General features: G+C 43.6%; 1 protein-coding gene across 10 annotated transcripts in view; it reads right to left on the bottom strand.

The window, feature by feature from the left end:
* Positions 1-18,740, bottom strand: part of CCDC138 (coiled-coil domain containing 138) — a 115,145-nt gene that overhangs the window by 18,570 nt on the left and 77,835 nt on the right. For all 10 annotated transcript variants that reach the window (XM_084872450.1, XM_084872458.1, XM_084872452.1 and 7 more), the window contains one exon: positions 13,098-13,274. In XM_084872450.1, coding sequence (XP_084728576.1) covers positions 13,098-13,274 — 177 coding nt within the window. The remainder of the gene's footprint in view (positions 1-13,097; positions 13,275-18,740) is intronic.

The following is an 18,740-nucleotide window of genomic DNA, read 5'->3' as shown; positions in this document are numbered from 1 at the left end:
TAAAAAGATGACCCAACTGTATGCTGTCTACAAGAGACCCACCTCAAAACAAAAGACACATACAGGATGAAAGTAGAAAAGAAAAAAAGCTGGAGTAGCAATACTCATCTCTGACAAAATAGACTTGAAAATGAAGGCCATTACAAAAGACAACAAAAGTCACTACATAATATTAAAGGGATCAATCCAACATGAGGATATTACCCTGGTAAACATTTAAGCACCCAATATTAGTGCAATTAAATATACAAAAAAAACTTTTAGAGGACTTTAACACAGAGAGTGACAACAATACAGTCATAGTGGGGGACTTGAACACCCCTCTACTTCCCTGGAAAGATCTTCCAGACAACAACTTAACAAGGAAACAGAGACTCTAAAGGGCACACTGGATAAGATGGATTTAATAGGCATTTATAGAGCATTTCACACCAGCACAGCTGCCTATCGGTGACCGACTGCAGGCTTCACTGTGGGGTGTAGGCCCAGACGTGGGCCAGGATGTGGTCTTGGCAGCTGGACTTACCCTCAATGTCACCTCAGCATCACAACTTCAAGTCATCACCTGCAAGTGGCCATCAATGCTGAACTGTGGGCCCCAGTAAGCCAATGCCATGCGTGCTCAGGGCAGTGTTCTCTGTTTCCGTTGAGAGGACACCATATGTGATGGATGCTGTTGATTCTGAACTTGCTTACGACACAATCTTTATTTTACTGCACAGACTTCTCAGGCTCAGGGAACCGGCAGCCACTGGAGCACCAGCTTGGCCGTCCCACACAGCCAGACGCCATCAGGAAGCACAGAAATGCCAAGGCCCCTATGGAACCCGCTGTGAAACAGACCCCAGTTCACATACTGGAGCGGAAATAAGAAAACTGTGGCATCTGTTGACCTCAGCTGGGACTGTGCCATGGGCCTGTCTGCAGGGTTCCTGCACCCTGGCCATGGCCCAATGGCCAAGGAAGCCCTGCAAGCCTTTATTCTGGAGTTATGGATCTTAGCAAGTAGGCAGGTGCACAAAGGTGGAATCAAAAATAGCAAGGTAAGACTGTGTGTGTGTGTGTGTGTGTGCATTCATACACATATATGCCTATTGCTCGCAGTCTTTTTCTGAGCTGTTTGACAGCATGCTCTACACATGACAGGTTTCCCAAAAGCAAACACTCTTACATAATAATTCTCCACCCAACCACATGAGGAAATATCCATTCAAATGGTATTAAGGTTCAATCCACGGACCCCATTTGAATTCTGACAACTGTGTCAACAATGTTCCCCACTCCCCACCCCCAGGATCCCATCCACCTAGGATGGTCCTCTGTCATTCCTGTCCCTGACAGTTTTTCAGTTTTAATTAAAAATCATAGACTTTTGCCCTAACATTTTTTTAAATAAATAAAAATAAAGACCCACTGGCGCTCCGAGGTGCCTCCCAGCACTGGCCGCCCCGCTCCCACCCCCACCCAGCGTGGAGCCCCAGGCTGAGCAGCTCGGTTGGGTGTGGGCCCAGCCCCAAGCCCCCAGCCCGGTGTAGGTGGAGAGGTTCACCCGCAGAAGTGCAGCAACGATGGTTAGCTTTGCTGGAGAGTCTGAGTTGGACTGAATGGACTGCAGCTGGCGGTGCTGGGCAGGTTAAGCTCCTGGAAGATGCTTTGTAAGAAGAGTGGGCAAGCCTGTTCTCCCAGTAGAGTTCTAATCACGGAGAATGATGTGGAGGAAGGCCTCCAGAAGTCTCACATTTTATATGACCGAGCAGGAGAAGAGCCTTCAACTGCATCTCTGCTCTTCATGCGGGATCATCGACTCCCTCTACTGGCTGGCACACATGCTAGAAGAGGAGAGGACCGCTGTATGCGGCAAGGAGGCTGGTGAGGTTTGCCAGGAAGACATAGGAATGGCAGACCCATCCGCATTACCACGAGCAGTGGCCGCCTACCAGGGCTGTCACTTCATAGGCATGCCCAAATGTGAGGTGCTTCTGGCCCAGTGTGTAGTCTGTTTTGCCAGAGCCCCAAAGTCTATTGAGGTGTACAGCGCCTACAATAACATCAAAGCCTGCCTGCGGAACCACCAGGGGCCTCTGCCTCCCGTCCCACTGCACCTGAGGAATGCGCCAACCAGGCTCATGAAGGACCTGGGCTATGGCAAGGGCTACAAATACAACCCCATGTACAGCGAGCCTGTGGACCAGGAATACCTGCCCGAAGAATTGAGAGGAGTGGATTTCTTCAAGCAGAGGCGATGCTGACTCTTTGAGGCTATGGCAGCAGAGGGTTACTTTTTTTTTTTCTTTTTTTTCTTCTTCTTCTTCTTTTTTTTTTTTTTTAATAGGAATGACAAGAAAGAGAGTAAATGGATTGTGAAGTTGGTTTCCTGGTAAAAGTTAAAACAGCCCAACTTTTTGTTCCAGGAATTTGAGAGTTTCTTAAGTGGAGGCACAGTTACTTCAGCTAAGTGTGTAATGTTGAATTGTGTTCATTTGCTCTCTGCAATGGTTATGCGCATAGAAGGGTCTAGCAGCTTTATCTATTTTGTCATAGTATTCAAATCATAATGTCATTTCAGAATTCAGTTATGTAGGATTCATTTCCCGTTAAAAATGTATATTCTGGGTAGTTTTAATTGGTAAAAAAAAAAAATGCAATTGTGATTTAATACTGCATAGTGTTCTTGGGTATCTTCTTTTATATGCAAAAGTCTTATAAGCCAATAAAACTATTTCAAAGTAAAAACAAAAAACTGCTAAGGAAGCCAGCGGGGCTCTGGTGTGTTCAGGGGCAGCCTGTTTAAGCCGGGACCCAGGTGTGCGGCCGCACACACGTGGTGGGTATGTGCTAGGAGCCCGGCGCAGGCATCATATGGACATCTATGTGTGAAACGGTATGCACAGAAACAGAAATACATCTGTTTCTCAGAAGCGTACCTGGAAAGGTGCTTTATCTGTAATAGGAAGTTTTCAAAATGTAATCCAGAGCAAGGAATCTATAGCAAAAACACACACACACATAAGAAAAGGTTTTTGATACTAAACACAAAGCTGTAATTGAAGTGTTTATGCCCAAATGTACTGTGAATCAAACATGGTAAAATTTATTGTCTGGTGGGTCTGTTTGAAAGGTTTGGAAGATCAGCTCTCATTTCACAAAAATAAACTAATGTAACTAAGTGATTGCTAAGTAGTATATACTTCTAAGGCAAAGTAGTTTACCTACTTTGTGTACTTTTTGCACGTGTGTAGCACATCAAGGCTGTTTATAAAGTCTAACTTGGATGATGTGACAATATGGTTGAGGAAGGGGATGTGGCTGGTTGTTTTTAAAAATTAGGTACCTCTGCCGGGACCGGTTTGGCTCAGTGGATAGAGCGTCAGCCTGCGAACTGAAGGGTCCCGGGTTCGATTCCGGTAAAGGGCATGTACCTTGGTTGTGGGCACATCCCCTGTAGGGGGTGTGCAAGAGGCAGCTGGTCGATGTTTCTCTCTATCCCTCTCAATTCTTCTTTGTGAAAAATCAATAAAATATATATTTTTTTAAAAATTAGGTACCTCACAGTTTTTAAGACAAACATGTTAACCTAAAATCTTCAGAAGGCAGGGTCAGGGTCTTTTTAAGACCTTTGTATAGACCTACGACATAAAAAAGCAGCTACGTTTTTAGGATGTGGCCTAAAAAAACCCTATTATTTTCAGTTATTACTGTCTTCAACGTAAAATAACAGTTTTGCAGCCTTTTTATGTGAATTTTTTTTATATACTTTAATTACAATATTTGAAATAGGTGTTGTCGTTATTTTAAAGCAATATCAGAGACCTAAGTTTTCACACACACCCCCAAAATGTTTATTTTATGCATCTGGGCTCCGGTTGGCCTAATTCAACATTGCACATTTAGCTGAAGTAGCTGTGCCTCCACTTAATAAACTCTCTGGGTGCTGGCTGGGAGGGCAGTTGGGGGCAATCAGGCCGGCAAGGGAGCAGTTAGGCATCAATCAGGCTGGCTGGGGAGCAGATAGGGGGCGATCAGGCTGGCAGGCAGAAGCAGTTAAGGGCAATCAAACAGGCAGGCAGGGGAGCGGTCCAGGATTGTGAGAGGGATGTCCAACTGCCAGCATCCGGCCCCAGATTGGAGAGGGTGCAGGCCGGCTGAGGGACACACACACCTGTGCACGAATTTCATGCACTGGACCACTAGTCTTATATAATAAAAGTCTAATATGTAAATTGTCCCCTCGACCAGGAGTTTGACCACTCACTATGACATGCACTGACCACCAGGGGGCGGCGCGGAACATAGTGGGTATGGTGTTGCCCCCAATTGATCGCCCTGAAGATGCCGAGCAGCAGCGGCAGCAGGGGGCTGGATTGCTGCCTGGCTCCCAGGTGCTGAGGGAGGCAGGCGGGGGCCCCCAGCCCCAAATGATCATCCCGCAGATAGTGACCAGTGGCTGGCAAGCCCTGATCACCTGATCAAGGCCAGCCCTCAGGCTGGAATGGGGAACTGAGGGTAGGTGGCAGTGATCAACCACCCACGGCGGCCAGTGGGGGACTGCGACCTCTCACCAGCTACCTGGGGGCAGGGTGACTGGGAGGGAGGGAGGGTGAGAATGTAGGGTGTACACTGAGCTCACTCTCACTCCCCTTGCTAGAGACCTTAGGGCTTGTGCGCCAGGGAAACCCCCACACTCAGGTGCCGGGCCCCCACAATGAGCCCGCCCCACACCCATGTGGTCTCTTCTGAGTGAGCTGGGCTGCAGCTGCTGGGACCATAGGGATAGGTTGGGATCCCCATGGTTCGCACGACCGGAAGAGAGCGCACTGCCCGCCTGGCTTCCATGCAGGCCCACGCTGCACCCTGGCCTGTGGTGTCTGGCCACGCTCACTGAACTCCACATGGGGACTTGGGCGCTATGACTCGGCAGAGGGAGGTATGAAGGGGCCCAGGGGCTGTCCAGGGCCCAGAAGTCAGTTGGGACCTGCCCTTCCACACCAGTCACTCGTGCTTCAATCGCTGGCCAGGCCTAGGGTCTGCACCCATGCATGAATTTCATGCACCAGGCATTTAGTATGACATAAAATTAGACTGAAGCTGAAACCAGTTTGGCTCAGTGGATAGAGCATTGGCCTGCGGACTGAAAGGTCCCGGGTTCAATTCCGGTCAAGGGCATGTACCTTGGTTGCGGGCACATCCCCAGTAGGGGGTGTGCAAGAGGCAGCTGGTCGATGATTCTCTCTCATCGATGTTTCTAACTCTCTATCCCTCTCTCTTCCTTTCTGTAAAAAAATCAATAAAATATATATTTAAAAATAAAATAAAATTAGACTGAAATTCTCACACAGCATCTAAATAGGTAATAACTTTCCACCACTCACAGAAAAAAGAAAAAAAAAGTCAAAAAGTAATTTTCTAAAAGCAACAGTACTAAGATATTATATAATATACATGCATGACCCAAATATATATATAATTAGAAGCCCTCAATCTAAAACAAATATTGAGTTCAAAATATATATGTTAAGGTAAATCAAGGTACAGATCTTTTTTTTTTTTTTTTTAATCCTTACCCAAGAAGTGAGGATATTTTCCCATGGATTTTTAGAGAGTGGAAGGGAAGGAGAGAGGGGGAGAGAGAAACATATCTACTGGTTTCTTCCCTCACACACCCCAATCAGGGCCAGAGATGGAACCTGTAACCCATGTTTATGCCCTTGGCTGGGAATAGAACCTGCAACCTCGAGTGCACAAGCTGACACTCTAACCATGAGCAACCCAAGCCAGAGCATTGTGCAGATCTTAAACTTACACTTAAGGAAATCTATTTGAATAGCTTAAAAAAAAAAAAACAATACCTATACAGCTAATGACATTTCTCATATATCAAAATATGAATTTTGGGGAAGAGCAGAGGGAAGAAAAAAAAATCACCTGTAGCACTAACTATAGCATAACTTAAGATAAAGTATCCATAGAGATGTAGTATCCCATTGTTTCTGAAGCTACTGTGGTGAAGGACCAATCTTTTAACATTTCTAATCCAGCAAAAAGAATTCATCACACTTTTACAAAATACTGTTAAAATAGTTCAACAAGCCGAAACCGGTTTGGCTCAGTGGTAGAGCGTCGGTCTGCGGACTGAAGGGTTCCAGGTTCGATTCCGGTCAAGGGCATGTACGTTGGTTGCGGGCACATCCCCGGTGGGGGGTGTGCAGGAGGCAGCTGGTCGATGTTTCTCTCTCATCGACGTTTCTGGCTCTCTATCTCTCTCCCTTCCTCTCTGTAAAAAATCAATAAAATATATTTTTTAAAAAAATAGTTCAACAAGAAGGCTGTTAGACTGGGGAAGCTCTAATGCTTTCTGTAGCAAAGCTTAAACAAAACCTAAGCCAGAGTCAATGTACTTGAATCTAAGAAAACAAAACTCGAAATCAACTAGTAATAAACATTAAACTAGGTTTTCTTGAACCTGAGAAAATCAAACTCAAGAACAATTATTATAACAGCCAAATTACTAAATTTCCCCAAATATGGCAAATATTTAAGCTACAGCCAATTAATTGCTTTGCTTCTTCCCCACCGCCCACCCCCATGTCTTCACTATTAAAAACTTTGCCCCAGGTCCCACCTGTGGAGTACCCTGAATCATTTTTAATTTTGGTGCTGCCCATTCAAATCATTTGCTCAAATAAACTTTCCAAAATGTAATATGTCTTAGTTTATCTTTTTACAATATACCATTAAAAAACAATAGAAAATGAAATAAAACAAATATACAAAATAGAAGTCCAAATGTTTTAAATTATTATACTGGACTAGAGGGCTGGTGCTTGAAATTTGTGCATGGGTGTGTGTGTGTGTGTGTGTGTGTGTGTGTGCCCCTAAACCCAGGATATACTCTCTCCAATCTGGGATCCTTCTCACAATCCAGAACTGCTGGCTCCCAACTGCTCACCTGCCTGCCAGCCTGATCACCCCCTTACCACTCCCTGCCAGGTTGGTCACCCCTAACTGCCCTCACCTGCCGACCTGATTGCCCCCAATTGCCCTCCCCTGCAGGCCTGGGTCCCCCCCAACTGTCCTCCCCTACAGGCCTGATTTTCCACAACTGTCCTCCCCTGCTGGCCATCTTGTGTCCACACATTGGGGTGGCCATCTGTGACCACATGGGGGCAGCCATCTTGTGTGTTGGAGTGATGGTCAATTTGCATAGTACTCTTTTATTAGGTAGGATTTAACAGATATAAGTTACTGTTAAATTATTATACAGGTTTTTTTTAAAAAAATATATATTTTATTGATATTTTACAGAGAAGGGAGAGAGATAGAGAGCTAGAAACGTCAATGAGAGAGAAACATCAATCAGCTGCCTCTTGCACACCCCCTACTGGGGATGTGCCCACAACCAATGTACATGCCCTTGACCGGAATCGAACCCGGGACCTTTCAGTCCACAGACCGACGCTCTACCACTGAGCCAAACCAGTTTCGGCACTATACAGGTTTTTAAATACTTTCTATACTGACATCCTGGGTAATGAGTAATAGGTACCTTGGGTAGTGCAGGGCTAGATATCAGCCCACAAAACCTAACTCCAGCTCCTTGCTCTGAAGCTCCACGGGGCTTCAAAGGAAGCCCCAATGTTCAGCAGAGTACTGCAAATACAGTGCTTGAAACATGGCACTACACACACACACATCTGGCTACTAATGCACATTAGATGGGTGAGATAAGCATCTATAAATAAATTATACCAAAATTTTTTTTCCAACAACTTTTTCATATGAATTTTTTTAAAAATGACACATGGAAATCATGTACTGGTATGTGGTGAAATAAGTTTCCCATCTCAAATCTAGGGGGGAAAAAAACACAAAAACATAAAACCAATAACTAGAGAAGTATTTGCTGCATTAATCTATCATTCATTTATCCCTTTAACAAATTTTGTTGGCTCACTAATACCAGGTGCTAGATTTATATACAAAAATATAAAATATGTCAAGAAAATTACTCCTGAAGAATCCAAGATGGCTGCTCGGGTAGGCAACTAGCCGCAGCCGCACACAACAATTTTAATAAAATACAACTAAAATATAAAATGGACATTACCCAGAACTACAGGAAAGTCGACTGACTGGAAATCCTACAACAAGAAGCAAGGAGAAAACCAGAAGGAAGCGCGGAGGAGCTGTAAAAACCTAAGGTACGGAGACACGCGGCGCGCGGAGAGGACGGAGCCTGAGAGGAGGGAGGCCGAGTGCCTGGCGGGCGTTCCCTAGCGGAAAGGAGATAAAACTCCGACTGTGCTGGGCCCCCAACTGCTCTGAACCCCCGTTCTGGGCCAGACCCCGGGGACTCAGGCTCAGCCATAGGGAGCTGGGCTGTAAGGCGGAACCCCGGGGTAGTGGAGAAAGGAGGTCCCGGAGGCGCGCACACTGCCCCCAGAGAAGGGACGGCCGGCTGTGCCGCGGGATTGCCCTGACGGGAAGGAGACTGGGGCTCCAGACTGCTGTGAACGCCACCTCCAACTCCACTTCCAACTGAACTGAACCCCAATACCGGGCTCATTGTGGGAGAGCATAGACTGTTTGGCAGCAGGCGAAAATCGAGGGCACCTCTCAGAGGCGCCGGCAGGGAGCACTGAAGGACCCGCATAGGGCGGGGCTGACGGAAGCCAAAGCTGCAGGCTCCACCCTGAAACCCCGTCCCATCTGTAACTGCGAAATGCGACAACAAAATAGATCACAAACGAAAGAAATGGAGGACAAAAAGCGTCTGGATATAGAGTTCAAATCTACGCTTATAAGGTTTTTCAAGAATTTCCTAGAAAAGATGGATAAGGCCTATGAGGATATGAAAAGAGATCAACAAGAACTAATAAGGGATCAACAAGAAATAAAGAATACATTGTCTGAAATAAAAAATATTCTACAGAGTCCTAAAAACAGAAGGGAAGATCGCAAGAATCAAGTCAAAGATTTGGAACATAAAGAGCCAGAAGACATTCCTCCACAGAAGCTAGAAGGCAAGAGAATCCAGAAAATTGAAGATAATGTAAGAAACCTCTGGGACAACTTCAAGCGAACCAACATCAGAATTATGGGGGTTCCAGAAGATGAGAGAGAGCAAGATATCGAAAACATACTGAAAGAAATAGTGACAGAAAACTTCCCCCACCTGGTGAAAGAATTTGACTTACAAGTCCAGGAAGCGCACAGAACTCCAAACAAAAGGAATCCAAAGAGGACCACACCGAGACACATCATTATTAAAATTCCAAGAGCAAAAGATAAAGAGAGAATATTAAAAGAAGCAAGAGCAAAGAAGGTAGTAACTTATAAAGGAGCACCTATACGATTGTCAGCTGACTTCTCAACAGAAACCATGCAGGCCAGAAGGGAATGGCAAGAAATATTCAAGGTGATGAATAGCAAGAACCTACAGCCAAAAATAAGCTACCCAGCAAAACTATCACTCAGAATCGAAGGCCAGATAAAGAGCTTCACTAATAAAAAAAAGCTAAAGGAGTTCATCACCACCAAACCAGAATTATATGAATTGCTGAAGGGGGTTCTTTCAGAAGAGAAAGTAAACAAAGATAAAAATTATGAACAACAAATACGTAATTATCAACAAGTGAATCTAAAAACCAAGGAAATTAAAAAAATCTGATGAACAATATTAACTGTTGAATATAATAGAATCAGAGGTATGGAAGGGGAGTGAACTGACGATTCTTGGGGAAAAGGGGAGAGGGGGGCGTGGGAAGAGACTGAACATAAACTGTGCACCTATGGATGAGGACAATGGGGAGAGGGGAAAGGGCAGAGGGTGGGGTGGGAACCTGGTGGAGGAGAGCAATAGGGGGGGGGGGGGAGGAACATTTGTAATAATATGAAAAAATAAAAACTTATTAAGAAAATTACTCCTATTTAATAAAGAGGGAACATGCTAACTGACCATCACAAAGACGGCAGTGCCCAAAGCCAGTAAGGAGGGAATGTGCTAATTGACTGCCACGCCCTCAAAGATGGCGATGCCCACAGCCACAATAGTGGCGCCCAGTCCCCTCAGTCCCACCATGGAACAGGCAAACAGCACGACCGGGCTCACCCCCAGGCAGGTCCAGCCTCTCTCACACCTGCCTCGAGTCCCCAGCCTCTTCAGCCCCCCAGTTGCCCAGGGCCGGCCTGAGGTGCAGGCAAGTCTCAGATGTCAACTGCCCAGCCAATGCCCAAGGCACAGGCAAACCTCGAATGGCGGCTGCCCAGCTGAACAGGGCCACCTGAGGCTCAGGTAATCAGGACTGTCCCAGGCTTACATTGTCGCCAGTAGCAGCAGCAGAGGTGTGACAGAACATCACTTTCCCCTGATTGCTGGGTTGCCTCCCACCCCTAAGGGCTCCCAGATTGTGAGAGGGGGCAGGCTGGGCTGAGAGACCCCCCTCCAGCGCATGAATTTTCATGCACTGGGCCTCTAGTATAAATATCAAAGGTCTTCCCATTATGGAACTTCCAAAAGTTTCCCATCACTAAAAACAATATGGGTGTCTTGCAATCCACACTAGTATTTGCTTCATTTACTCAAATTGAGCAAGAAACAATAACCTTGGATTTGAACATAACTTGAACAAGGGTAAAGAAATGTAAATGAACTGAACATCTGTTGACTAATCTAAAACTATTTCTCCAAATATGAACATTATGGTGCCAGAAAGTCATTTTACCCAAATAGGCCCACTGTTTCCTAAAATTTTACTTAGTTTTCCCTTGGCTACAAGATTTCACCTGTGTCAGACATATCCAGATTTGTTTTCAATTAGTAGATATTTGCATCTGGTAGGATTTTTGTTTTTCTCATTAAACAAAAAATTTTGTGAAACTACTAGTAGTTGGAAATCTACACTCTTAAAACAAATAACCTTGGGTCTCTGTCTCTCAGTTTACTAATTTTTTATTTTTTGCTTTATACCTTAAATTAATACACTAAATCACTTACCTAGATTGCTAGTTTCCCAATTACAATTAATTATCTTAATGGTAACAAATGGATGAAAATATTAGCAAAATAAATAAGTGAAAATATGACATTTTGGCTGGAAAAAACAAACAAACCTGGAAAACCTGTTCATGGTGCTATCTGATAAAATGTACTTTACATCTGGAATCAGAAACCTGGTTTCAAGTCTGAGTTCTACCTCTTTACAGCTGTGGAATTCATGGACAAGTTACCTAAATTTTCCAGGCCTCAGTTTTCCTATTAGGTCTCCTTCAGAGGGATGTTGTAAAGGAAAATTAAATTGTATATAACAGGGATTTGAAAACGTGAAACCATACATCAAATGTGCTAGTTAGAAGTATAACCACACTATGCACCCAGCCATTAGGAATTCTCCAGCATGGAGCATCAAGCAAGATAGACTGCTTACAACAACACTGAGCAATGGCTTTCCAGTTTTACTTTCTACTTTCTGGAAGGCTTTAACATTTTAATTTTAGCAGTGCTAGAGGGAAGAGGAATCGATAAAAGACAAACTACAGTGAAAAAGAATTACTGAAGTAAAATGACTGTTTGTTACAAGTCAAGGGGTTACTGTAGATTGAAAGAGCTAAGCCAACCAAAGATAATGAAAATATTTATGGGAAACATCCCTAATATATATCTGTGCTGAGTTAGGAACTGCCACAGTTATATTTCTTTTATTAAAATAACTAGTTATATCAATATAATAAAACCCTAATATGCAAATTGACTGAATGGCAGAACAACCAGTGGAATGATGGGTCGCTATGACATGCACTGACCACCAGAGGACAGATGTTCAACGTAGGAGCTGCCCCCTGGTGGTCAGGGCATTCCCACAGGGGGCGCACCACTCATCCAGAAGCCAGGCTCACAGCTGGCAAGCACAGCAGCGGTAAAGGGAGCCTCTCCTGCCTTGCTTCAGGCGGGCGGTAAGGAGCAAGGGGTCCTGGTTGCAAGAGCCCCAGACTGTGAGAAGGATGTCTGACTGTAGGCTTAGGCCCGATCCCTTTCTAAAGGGATCGGGCCTAAGCCAGCAGGTGGACATCCCCCAAGGGGTCCCAGACTGCGAAAGGGTGCACATTTTGTGCACCAGGCCTCTAGTATCAATATAAAAATCCCCACATACTATAAAATATTACAAATCTTAATAATAAAGAGGTGATATGCAAATTGGCCCTCATGCCCTCGTACAAGATGGCCACCCCCATCTGGTCAAAGATGGCTGCCACAAGATGGCTAGCAGGGGAGGGTAGTTGTGGGTGATCAAGCCAGCAGGGGAGGGCAGTTAGGAGTGACCAGGGCAGCAGGGGAGGGCAGTTGGGGGTGACCAGGCCTGCAGGGGAAGGCAGTTAGGGGATCCAGGCTTACAACGGAGGGTAATTAGGGGCAACTGGGCTGGCAGGGGAGGGGAGTTGGGGGCGACTGGGCCAGCAGGGGAGGGCAGTTGGGGGTAATCGGGCCAAAAGGAGAGCAGGTAGGCATTGATCAGGCTGGTAGAGGAGTGGTTATGGGGTGATCAGGCTGGCAGGCAGGCGAGTGGTTGGGTCCCAGATTGTAGAGGATGAAGGCTGGCCTGAGAGACACCCCCCCTGCCCCGGTGCATGAATTTCATGCACTGGGCCTCTAGTATGAATATAAAAGAGTAGCCTCCAACAAAAAGAATAAGGGTGAAGAGGCAACAACTGGACGATGGCTGTCACTATGCTCACTTTAAATGGAGACACATTTGATTGTCTCACTCTCTCTGAGAAAACCGTAAATATAAGAATAGATCTGTCAGAATAATGAGACAAAAGAGAAACAAGAAAGAAGCCTGAGTATATGAGTAACATTTGCAGAGTATATCCAAATAACTGAGATGACTACTAGAAATTAAAAGTTAGTGAAATTCTGGACAAAGGGTTAGGTTTTATAACTTAGGGATGCTATTAACAAACTTTATTATACAACTATTAAAATATTTAAAAGCATTTCTATTATAAAATATAATGGTATCTGATATGTAGAATTATACATTCAAAAGAGATTAGAAAAATCATCCCACCATAATTTATGTATATAGAACTTTAAAACTTACTGGATTCCACTGACATCTGAAGCAAACTATCAATGACATTGGATAAAAGCCCTTTACTGGATATTCTTAAGTGATTTAGTATTACTGGAACAGCTTGATACTCCAAAAATAAGATTTTTCCTTCATCGGTCTTCAAGTCCAAACAAAGAGAATCGAATGCCTGAGCCAGGTAGTCAGCTGAAAAACAATATGCAAAATCCACTTTCATATTAATAGTCCAGCTGGTAACCTGAAGGTACAAAGAAAATATCATAACTTTAACAAATTGAAAAGTGAAACAATTTAAATGACCAGAGATTACAGGCTAAATTTAGATATTCCATACCTAACTAATTTGTTAGAACTCAAATGGGAAAAAAGAAAAGGACCCACATTATGATATGGTAAATTTTACTCAAAATTTTCATATTTTAACATTGAAATAATAATAAACATTTCCATTTTATATCAAGAAAACAAATAATGGTTAATAGTAAATATCACAGGTAGTGTTTATTTTGCATATTTTATTATATCAATTACTTACTTCCATAAGTTTAAACAGTACTAGTATTTCTTTTACAACAGCTTCTAAGATTATACTTTTTGTTGTTTCTGCTTTCTAAGTGTTTATCTATTTCAAAATATCACTTTATACAAACTTGCTGAATGGGTTTTAAACTAGGATTTCTGTCTCCTAATAAAAATACAACATTAGCATTTTAAAATCAGCTTCAGAAGATTGGATTTGCATTGGTGTGTTACTTTTTGTGATACATCTGCCATTATGAATGGCAAGATTTCATTATGGCCAATGCTATGATGGCACCTGCCAGATCAGAGGCCTGGAACTTTCTTAGAGATTTTCCAAAGATGATTGGGAAGCTTGTAAAGCCAGGATTAAAAAATATAAATTTAACCAGAATCAATACAAATGAACTATTAAGATACTCATATAATTATACTTCAATACACCAAACAACCCAAGACACTGTTCTTACAATGATTTTCATTGTGCTTTTAACAATACATGAATATCCTAAGTTGCCTGGCTGGTGTTGCTCAGCAGTTGAGCATCGACCCAGGAACCAAGAAGTCACCAATTCAATTCCTGGTCTGGGCACATGCCTGCATTGCAGGCTCAATCACCAGTAGGGAGTGTGCAGGAGGCAGCTGATCGATGTTTCTCTCATTGATGTTTCTCTCTCTATTCTTTTATCTTTCTATTCAGCCCAAACACCCAGTTGAGCTGAGCCCAAGTTACCAAAGAACTGTAAGCTAGCAATTATCACGGTTGTTTTAAGCAATTAAGTGTTTGTTGGCCTGTGAAGCAACCACAGAAACCTAATGCAATCTAATAGATTTCAATTCTGATCTCAATCAAAACCAACTCTTAGAAATGGATAATGATGATGATGTTTGCAAGGATAGCAGCCAGCATAATAGATTACTATATGCCAGACTCTGCTGAAACTTCACGTTTCATTTAATCTTAAAAAAAGAAAAACTGTGCCGAAACCGGTTTGGCTCAGTGGATAGAGCATCGGCCTGCGGACTAAAAGGTCCCGGTTTCGATTCTGGTCAAGGGCACGTACGTTGGTTGCACATCCCCAGTAGGAGGTGTGCAAGAGGCAGCTGGTTGATGTTTCTCTCTCATCTATGTTTCTAGCTCTCTATCCCTTTCCCTTTCTCTCTGTAAAAAAACAATAAAAAAAATTTTTTTTTAAATTGTGGTGGAAAAACAGAAATTTTACTTGGCTAGAGATAGGGCTGGGAATCAAACCTAAGCTGGCTGACTGATCCCAGAGTTGAAATTCTTTACACCACCATCTTATCAGATCAAACCTTATTATTTGAGAATGGTAGTTATTCCCTATATTTCTCTAGACTTGAAGTATCCTATATAATGAGGTAATATGCAAATTGGCCATCACTCCAACATACAAGATGGCTGCCCCAAAGATTGCCACAAGATGGCCAGCAGGGGAGAGCAGTTGTGGGCATCAGAACAACAGAGGAGGGCAGTTGTGGGGGACCATGCCTGCAGGGGAGGGCAGCAGGGGCAACCGGGCTGGCAGGGGAGGGCAGTTAGGGGGAGCCAGACCTGCAGGGGAGGGCAAGTGGGGGTGACCAGGCCTGCAGGGGACAACAATTAGGGGCAACCAGGTAGCAGAGGAGGGCAGTTAGGAGCGATCCGGCTGGAAGGGGAGCAGTTAGGTGTCGATCAGGCTGGCAGGGGAGTGGTTAAGGGGCAATCAGGCAGGAAGGCAGGTGAGCAGTTGGGAGCCAGCAGTTCTGGATTGTGAAAGAAATGTCTGACTGCCCATTTTGGTCCGATCCCAGAGAGTTCCCAAATTGGAGAGGGTGCAAGCTGGTCTGAGGGACACACCCCTGCCCACAACCCATGCATGAATTTCGTGGACCAGTCCTCTAGTAAGTACATAATTTGTAAATTCATTAAATTGCATTAAGATAGGGCTAAGTGCTGAGTAGGACAAGACAGTAGAACTAGCCCTGATGAACATTTTTTTAAAATAATATTGTTCATATTATTATAATTGTTTCTCCTTTTCCCCCCACATAGCTCTCCCCCTCCCCCCACTGTCCTCATCCATAGGTATATACCGGTAATTTTTCTTCAGTCTCTTCCCGTACCCCCCACACAGGCACCCTTTCCCCCTGAGAATTATCAATCCCCTCCCATTCTATGCCCCTGATTATATTATATTTACCAGTTTATTCTGTTCCTCAGATTTTTAATTCAGTTGACTTTTAGATTAACATGTTGATAGATATGTATTCGTTGTTCATAACTTTTATCTTTACTTTTTTCTTCTTTTTCCTCTTTTAAAATAACACCTTTTAGCATTTCATATAATACTGGTTTGGTGGTGATGTACTCCTTTAGCTTTCTCTGATCCATGAAGCTTTTTATCTGCTCTTCAATTCTGAATGATAACTTTGCTGGATAGAGTAATTTTGATTGTAGGTTCTTGCTATTCATTACTTTGAATTTTTCTTGCCACTCCCGTCTAGCCTGCATAATTTCTGTTGAGAAATCAGCTGACAGTCTTATAGGTGCTCCTTTGTAGGTAACTAACTGTTTTTCTCTTCTGCTTTTAATATTGTCTCTTTGTCTTTTGTCCTTGGCACTTTGATTATGATGTGTCTTGGTGTGGTGCTCTTTGAATTCCTTTTGTTTGGGGTTCTCTGTGCTTCATGGACTTGTAAGTCTATTTCTTTCACCAGGTGGGGAAAGTTTTCTGACATTAATTCTTCAAATAGGTTTTCAGTGTCTTGCTCTCTCTCTTCTTCTGGCACCCCCATAATTCTGATGTTAGTATGCTTGAAGTTGTCCCAGAGGCCTCTTACACTATCTTCAACTTTCTGGATTCTCTTCTCTTCTTGCTTCTCCAGAAGAGTGTCCTTTTCCTCTTTGTATTCCAAATCTTTGACTTGATTCTTGCGTTCTTGTGGTCTGCTGTTGGGTCTCTGTATAATATTTTTTATTTCAGTCAGTGTAGGTTTAATTTCTAGTTGGTTTAATTTTTCATACTCTCGAGGGTCTCGTGAAATTTATCGGCCTTTTCTAGGAAATTCTTGAAAAGCCTTATAACTGTGGTTTTGAACTCTATATCCAGTCTTTTGTTCTCCTCCATTTCTTTTGTTTGAGATCTCCTTTTCTCGGAATTTTTGCTGTTTATGCAAAAGCAGCTGTGTGGAGCCTGGGTGGGTTTGTAGAATGTGCAGGGTGGGGCCTCAGAGCGGGGTAGGGTCTCAGGATGTCACTAGGCTAGCAGGGGTCTTCAAACTACGGCCCGCGGGCCACATGCGGCCCGCAGAGGAGTCTGATCCGGCCCGCCAGGTTTTTTGGGCAGTGAGTGCAGCCGAGGTGTTCCAGTAGGAATTAGTAGTTCATATAGTCCGGCCCTCCAGCTCTCTGAGGGACCGTGATCTGGCCCCCACTTTAAAAAGTTTGAGGACCCCTGGGCTAGGGCATGGCAAACAGCGATGGCGGCCGTCAGCCATCTCTGCCTTTCAGCGTTTCCAAGTCCCATGCTCCAGTGCAGTAAACAATGATTGCTGCGCGCACCTCTGCAAAAGAGTCACCCTCACTTTCGGACTCAATGGCCGACAGACCAGCTTCTCCCTGTAGGCATCTGGGTCCCGCAAGTGACCCCAGAAACTGGATTTCAAAGTGATCAGGAGCTTGTTTCCCTTCAGGTTGAAAAAAAGCCGCGTGCCCAGTCCCCCGCCACCAGCCCGATTCGCGTGCCTCCGTACCTAGGCTTTTCAGCTTTTCTGCACTTGTGCTCCTTTCTCTTTCAGCCAGCCTTCCCGTGGTTTTAATTTCAAAACTAAAACTAAAGGAAAAAACGTCAGCCAGCCAAAAAGACGTTTTTTCCTTTAGTTTTAGTTTTGAAATTTTGTGCAAGGCGGCAGATTAGTTGCTCACCTACGCCGCCATCTTGGTTTTCCCCTGATGAACATTTTAAAGCAGCAGTCGCCAACCTTTCAGACTTTATGGACAACTTGGACCACCAGTTGGCAACCTCTGTTTTAAAGAGTATATTTTTATTTAAAAAGAAGAAAATTGTGCCGAAACCAGTTTGGCTCAGTGGATAGAGCGTTGTTCTGCGGACTGAAGGGTCCTGGGTTCGATTCCAGTCAGGGGCATGTACCTTGGTTGCGGGTGTATCCCCAACAGGGGATGTGAAGAGGCAGCTGGTTGATGATTCTCTCTCATCAATGTTTCTTAACTCTCTATCCCTCTCTCTTCCTCTCGGTAAAAAAATCAATAAAATATATTTAAAAGAAGAAGAAAATTGTCCCTAAAACAATTCTCAGATAAAATTATTTATTTTAATGATCATCTTTACATAGAACAAATGTGTACATATTGCAAGCTTTATTAATTAAAATGTTTTTCACATTGCCCTGGTTCAATTTATTGGAATTGTCGTCCTGTGTACTAGAAGATTGTATGTTCAATTCTCAATCCTGGCACATATCTAGGTTGCAGGTTCAATTCCTGGCCAAGGCACATGCAGATTGTTATTTCTCTCTCTCTCTTTCTCTCTCCCTGCCTATCCTTGGGTGATGATTAAAAAATGTTTTCACATTGATCCCCATGCCTACATACCGTATTTATAATTATTAACGTATAACAGTGTTTCCCAAGGTGTGGTACGTGTACAGGAAGAGTTTGGTGGGGGTACGCATTGCACTGGAGTTTGATGGGGATATGCACTGCACCATGCTTAGCTGTGCCTAATTCTATGTTCTCATTAGTACAAGGGGTACTCAGCATTACGAAAATTATAGAAGGGGTACATATATGTCAAAAGTTTGGGAAACACTGATGTATAACATTTGTATTGTCCTCATGATATTGTTAAGGGCCTGATTTTGGGGGTTCAAGAAAGATCTGGATCCCTTACATTTGCCTGACCCTCTGTTTGCTCTTCTGTCAAAATGACAATACAGTCATTTGGGGGGAAAACTAGTAAATGACTAAAAAAATGCCAGCAATAGTGCAAGAATTCATTTAATGTTCATTTCCTTCATTCCAATTGTGGGTTTGCCAGTTATTTATCCTTTAACATTATTACAAACAGCAAATTAACATCCTTGAGCTTTTTTCTCTTATGAATTATTTCCTTC

Source organism: Pipistrellus hanaki (assembly GCF_964339955.1).
Source record: "Pipistrellus hanaki genome assembly, chromosome: 2".
NCBI lineage: Eukaryota > Metazoa > Chordata > Mammalia > Chiroptera > Vespertilionidae > Pipistrellus > Pipistrellus hanaki.
The sequence above is the reverse complement of the archived record's forward strand: the minus strand, read 5'-3'. Positions and strand labels throughout refer to the sequence as shown.